Below are 6,614 nucleotides of genomic sequence, written 5' to 3'. Positions count from 1 at the left end.
CTAAATTCCTATGCACTTACAAAAAAGAGTAATTTAAAAATATTATTAAAAGAACCTTCACAGCGACAATGAACACATACAAGTTTTTTTGGCAAATAAGTCCAAACAAATTAACTTTATCTCAACAAAACGCGTTCTTCTTGTGTTTCTTCTTTTTCGCGTTCCTCCTCCAAAGTTTATATCTTGCGTTCCTCCTCCTCTTCCTCTTCCTCTTCCTTCTTCTTCTCATTTTTTTTTTGCGTTTCTCCTCCTTTTTCTTCGCGTTGTTTTTTCTTCTTCTTTGCGTGTTTCATCCTCTTCGTCATTCTTTTTATTGTTGTTGTTGTTGCTTCATTTTTTTTCCTTCTCTTTTTTGCTGATTTTGCAACATTATGTATTTTTTTCTTCTTTGGTTGATTTTTTCTTTCCAAAAAAAATTATGACAAAATGAAATAAGAAGAAGAAGAAGAAAAAACAGTAGCAGAAGATGAGAAAAATGAAGAGTTTTAAATTATGCATACTAGAATAAAAATATATAGTAATTTTTTAATAATAATACATAAATTTCTTAGTTTTTACACCGAAATTTTGCTACAAATGCACATGTTACGGCCTGACCCAAGCAGTTTACGGGCCGGCCCAACCCGAGCAGCACCGAGCCGAACGATCGGGGGTGAGACGCTCAGATTTCGACCCGGACACGCGTCCCTAACACGCGTTCCTGACAGCTTCGCCACAGCTGTGCAAGGGAGGCCTCGAAGAAGGTGGGTCTATCCCTGCAGGGCCCACCTCTGACACGGTATATATGGGGAAGGACCTGCCCTTCCCCCAAGGTACGTCACACACCACTCAACCCTTATTCGCCTGCACACTTCACTGACTAGAGCGTCGGAGTGTCCTTGCAGGTGACACCCCCCTCTCCACATGAAGTGCTCGGGAAGTCGTCCACACCCTCTTCAACCCAGCAGCTCGGAACCAGGTGATCTCCTTCCCACCAACCGAAGCATCAACCCGAACCGTACGGTACCCGACCTACCGAACAGCACAAAAATATTTTCTTTAATACTGTATTTTTTTTCTTATTTCTTTCTTTTTTTAGTTGAATGAATATAGGTTTATTATCTTTCAAGTAATTTTGCAGTATTATATGTTTCTCTTTTTCTTTAATTGATTTTTTTGTTTTTATTCTTGTTAGGAGACTAAAACAAAAAAAAAATTGAGAAGGTAAAACAAGAAAGAAAAGATAAATAAAAAAAAAAAGAAGATGATGATGATGAAAAAGAATAGGAAAAAGAAGAAGTAAAAGATGAGGAGGAGAAAGAGAAAGAGTTTTGAATTATACAGAACTTATTAGAATAAAAATACACCGAAATTTCTTAATAATAACATATAAATGTCTTAGTTTTTACACTGAAATTTTATTACAAATACACAAAAATATTTTTTTAATGCTGCATTTTTTCTTCTTTTTTTTTTCTTATTTTTTTCTTTTAGTTGAATGAATGTAAGTTCATCTTTTTTTCAAAATAATTTTGCAGCATTATGTGTTTTTATTCTTCTTTGTTTAATTTTTTTAATTATTGTTAAGAGAGTAAAATAAGAAGAAACTTGAGAAGGTAAAATAAAAAGAAAAAGGTGAATAAGAAAAAAAAAGATGATGATGATGACGAGGAAAAAGAAGAAGAAGAAGAAGAAGAAGCAGCAAAAGATGAAGAGTTTTGAATTATACAGCACTTATCAGAATACAAATACACCAATATTTTTTAATAATAAAACAAAAATGTCTTAGTTTTTACATCGAAATTTCGCTATAGACACACAAAAATATTTTCTTTAATGCTGCATTTTTTTTAATTTCTTTCTTTCTTTCTTTTAATTGAATGAATGTAGTTTTATACTCTTTCAAATAATTTTACAGCATTATGTGTTTTTTCTTCTTCTTTGTTTGATTTTTTTGTTTTTATTCCTATTAAAAGAGTAAAACAAGGAGAAAATTGAGCATGTAAAACAAGAAGAAAAAGATGAATAAAAAAATGATAAAAATGAAGAAAAAGAAGAAGAAGAAGTAGCAAAAGATGAGGAGGAGGAAGAGGAAGAGTTTTGAATGATACAGAACTTATTAGAATAAAAATATATCGAAATTTCTTAACAATAACACATAAATGTCTTAGTATTTTACATCGATTTTTGCTACACACTTTAATTAACTCAGAAATGTACCAAAATTACTTAATAATTGTGACACACAAACTCAAGCTTGAAAACAACACAAAAAAATAACTAAATTATCAACAAAAATATATCCAAATCAATTTTGGATTAGGCAATGTTATCAATATAGCAATAATTCTACGATAATGATAACAATAATAACGATATGTATAAAAAAAGACGATGATGATGATGAAAATGATTTAGGAGAAGAAAAAAAAATTCTAATAAAAAAAGAAAAAGAAGAGAAAGAGAAAGAGAAAGTGATATAACGATAATAATAAAAGAGAAAAATAACGAAAAAACAAACAAAGTATCAACAGTAACGAAAAAAAAAGTACCATAGAAGCGCAAAGAAAAAAATAAGTATATGTGAGGGTAAATAATTTAGTTAAATTTATTTGATTAAATAATTTATAAATAGAGATTAATTGAAATAGTTGAGAGTACTTCTTTATATGAAAGAACTAATTTGAGTGAATAGCGTTTGTTTTAAATTTGCATTATTATAGAAGTAACCTAAAAGGAAAAATACTACCCAAACATTACAAATATTATGTAATAAAAGAGTATTTATAACTTGAAAGTAGAATACAATGGGAATGTTAGTAGTAAGAAAGTAATAATAATGTTTGAATGTTTGGCGCCTAAGATGGCAGAAGCAGAAAGATGGCGCGTGGAACAGAAGATGGAAGGTGAAGGCGCAGTTGCAGTTGGGTCTAAATTCTAAACTCTTAAATTCAGCAAACCATGACGTGTCGTACCACCACAACCCACACATAAACCTTTCTAAGTCCTGCCAAAAAAGTCAACACCGCTAAATTAACACACGCAATCATTTCTCTCTAAAATAAATGTCTTTTGTGACATCTTTTGCATCAAAGTTTTGCCAACACTAATATAATATTAAGCAAAATCCAATAAATAATTAATGCTAAATCATATGTTTAGCTTACATTAATATTTTGAGACAAATCTTTTTTTTTTTAATTTTTCTCACTCGATAATTAACTAGTAANCATCACCATCATCATCCTAATTCAACCACCATCATGCCACCTTCTTCTTCTCATCATTGGATATGGCCTCCAACACCATCTCCATCTCCATCTCCATCTCCATCCGCCACCTTCACCAAGTCAACGCTGCCGCCACCGTCACCTTCTAAGTCTCCGGTGGACTTCAGCCCTCCCCTCATAGCAATGGTTGTTGTCATCGCCGCCGCCTTCCTCCTCGTTACATACTCCCGTCTCATAGCCCGCCACCTCACTCCTCCACTCCACCGCCTCATAAGACGCTTCCGCCGTCGCCGCCGCACTCATTCCTTCCTCCCTTCCTCCTCCGGCGACCTAGACTCCCTCCCTTACTACTACGACTCCCCCTTCGACCCTCATATCCCACCTTCCTCCTTCTCCCCTTACGGCCTCGACGACTCCGTCATCAAAACCATCCCTTTCTCCCTTTACGCCGCCCTATACGCCGGCGAACTCAACAGCACCTCCTCTCGCCGTTCATCTTCACGCCGCGACTGCGCCGTTTGCCTCTTCGAATTCGAAGACGATGATTACGTTCGAACCTTGCCTCTTTGCTCACACACCTTCCATGTTGATTGCATCGATGCTTGGCTTCGTTCCCACGCAAACTGCCCTCTCTGCCGCGCCGGGGTTCTCTCCGCCGCCTCGCCGTTTACTCCCATGTTCGCCGCTAGGATTCGACCAAGTCTCGACGACGATGCCATCTTCCACCGGATAGCGGCGGAGCACACTCCGCCTCCTCCGGAGGACTATCGTCATGCTACGGCGACGGTTTCGGCGGCGCCGGAGATTACCGTGGAAGTTCCGGAGGAGGGGTTCAACGGGAGGGACTTTCTATTGAAACGTTCTTATTCGTTTGGGTTCGAAAGGAGCTTGGCGTCGGAGAGGATGTTGGTAATGGAGCCGGCGACGGCGTCCCCGTGGCGGTACCGGAGAGGAGGGAGCAGCAGCAGTTTCTGGAGCAAGAGACCTTCGCCGTTTGGATCTATTGGGAAGCCGAGGGTGTTCTCTTTCAGATACTACAGAGGGATGAAGTCACCATTTTTCCGGCGAAGAGGGTTTTTTCCGTTGTCGGAGTCAAGCATGAGGTACGCCGGTGGCGGGAGCTCGTCGCGGCGGAGTAAGTCCATCGCTAGCCCCATGTTCTTAAGGTCTTCCGTATTGACCTCGGCAGCTGGCGCGGCGGGGTTTTCGTCGAGCCGGCTGAGATGCGGCGATCCCGAGGCACTGCTTTCGCCGGAGAGGTTCAACAGAAGATGAAAGAGAAAAAGAAAAAAAAGGTGAAATTTGGAACTGGGTAGGAGAAAAGATTAATTTTTTGGTGGAATTGAGTGCAAAGGGGACACGTGGAAGATGGTGATTGAAGGATGGTTCATTGGAAGAACCGCCGGAGAGAAGTGAGGGGTTTGAAGTTTGAAGCTTGACGCGGTGGTGGTGGATGGCGGTGCAGTGGGTCAGGTCAATGGTGGAATTAAATGGCTGGGGTGGTCGCATGCGTTTAATTTAATGAGATTGGTCTGGCAATTTGTAGAGCCTCATTAATGGCACCCCTTTGCTACAGCATTTATTTTAGAGAGAGAGAAAGAGAGAGAAAGAGAGAGGTATTATGTTAAGTATTGTCTCTGTGACTCTCTCTGCTCATCAGAGAGGTGAGAGTTTTAAATGAGGAAGGTCATAAATGAGAAGAGATGGTTGTGTTTGGTTCATTGGAGAATGAAGAGTGAGAGAGGAGGGTGGGTTTTGGAATTTTGCATAGCGGCAATAATAATAATAATAATAATAATAATAATAATATAGGACTATATAAATATTTTTTGTTATGGCACCGACTTATGAGATCCGAATGCATGTGGAAAATTATAGAGTATAGAGACTATATAGCTAGGGTTAGTTTTGTATAGTGGGGAGTTATGAGTTATTACTTACTATGAGTCATGGCCAGAGACGGAAGGCATTAATTGTATATGGCATTGGGTATGCTGACAAGCAACATTGCTTTGATTCGTTTAATGTGTGTGTGACACTGTCAATGTGAACCCTTTCATCATCACATAATTAATGCCATTTATATGCTTTTCAACTTGGGAATCTTTCCATGCAATTTTACCATGGTCACTCACTCTACCTACGGTTAGCTCTTCTCAATTTTGTGTGTATGGTCTACCTCAATTTCTTTTATGTGTCATTCATTATTCAATGCCAATTTTTCTCTACTTACGTGCATGAATTCACCTCCTTTCTCTTTTTTGACAAACCATATCTCAGGCCGTAGTCTCTACCATGCTATTTCCGCCATCAATTATTATACTAATATTTTATGTGTATACTAAAATCAACTATATATAAAAATAAATTAAATTATATATATTTATACATAAATATATTAGTAATTAATTTTAATATATGAATAAATTTTTTATTATTATATTATTAATAGATTAGGTTTCTCCATATTCTCTTCGGAACTTTAACAAGCCCATCAATTTGGGCCTCCCAATCATGTAGTGATACATTGAAAGTCTGAAATTGGGGCTGTCTAACACTAATTTAGAAGGTCCAGGCCTTAGTTGAGGTGGTAATCTATATGTTTTGAAAAAATTTTAAGTGTATCGAAAAATACTAGTATTTCAGTTATTTTAACTATTGATTTTAATTAATATATATTATATATATTTTTTATAATTCAAATAAACGGTTAAAATAATTATAACACTGGTATTTTCGATACATTTAAAACTCTCCCGTATGTTTTATATGTCTTTTAATATGATACATCTAGGTTTGACCCTTAGTGGATGTGCTAAATATTGAAAAGGAATCTTTTAATATTATGTGGGTGAATGTACAGTAAAATGCACATTTGATTACCTACACTTAGTTATTATAGTTAAAATATACTTGATTAGTGTATTTTAAATAGTGAACAAGAGTGTATTTAAATATATTGCACACAGTAATTATAACTTGTCATATTCATAAACGATTGTGGTTTTTCTATTGTCAATATGTTAATAAAAAATATAATGTTTCAAATATATATTATTTTTAAAAGATCGTATCTTTTTAGTCAAATAATACTATATATCGTTATTATAATTGACAATATATGAATAATTTATAATTATTTGTTAATATTAATAATAATATTTATTAATTAATTAAATTTGTAAATACTTTTTATGGATGTTATACTTATACCAACTCGATCCAATCTACCTGAACTTTTAATATATAATGAGGGGATGGGATTCGAACTAAATCCCTCCTTTATATACAAGTATTTTATGTTGTCAAACTAAGCATTCAATCTGCTAATAATACAAAAAATTTGAAATTTTAGATAGTCTTAATGATGATTATGTTATTTTTAATTTTTAATATAGACATAAT

General features: G+C 35.6%; 1 protein-coding gene across 1 annotated transcript; it reads left to right on the top strand.

Annotated features, from left to right (window-relative positions):
* Positions 3,182 to 5,306, top strand: LOC107628941 (RING-H2 finger protein ATL65). The gene has a single exon (XM_016331585.2). The coding sequence runs from the start codon at positions 3,243 to 3,245 to the stop codon at positions 4,482 to 4,484; it is 1,242 nt and encodes a 413-aa protein (XP_016187071.1). The 5' UTR covers positions 3,182 to 3,242; the 3' UTR covers positions 4,485 to 5,306.

Source organism: Arachis ipaensis, chromosome B03, assembly GCF_000816755.2.
Source record: "Arachis ipaensis cultivar K30076 chromosome B03, Araip1.1, whole genome shotgun sequence".
NCBI lineage: Eukaryota > Viridiplantae > Streptophyta > Magnoliopsida > Fabales > Fabaceae > Arachis > Arachis ipaensis.
The sequence above is the reverse complement of the archived record's forward strand: the minus strand, read 5'-3'. Positions and strand labels throughout refer to the sequence as shown.

Bases quoted from the DNA above. Each gene is read 5' to 3' on its own strand.
- LOC107628941 (XM_016331585.2), top strand. From the start codon at position 3,243: ATGCCACCTTCTTCTTCTCATCATTGGATATGGCCTCCAACACCATCT.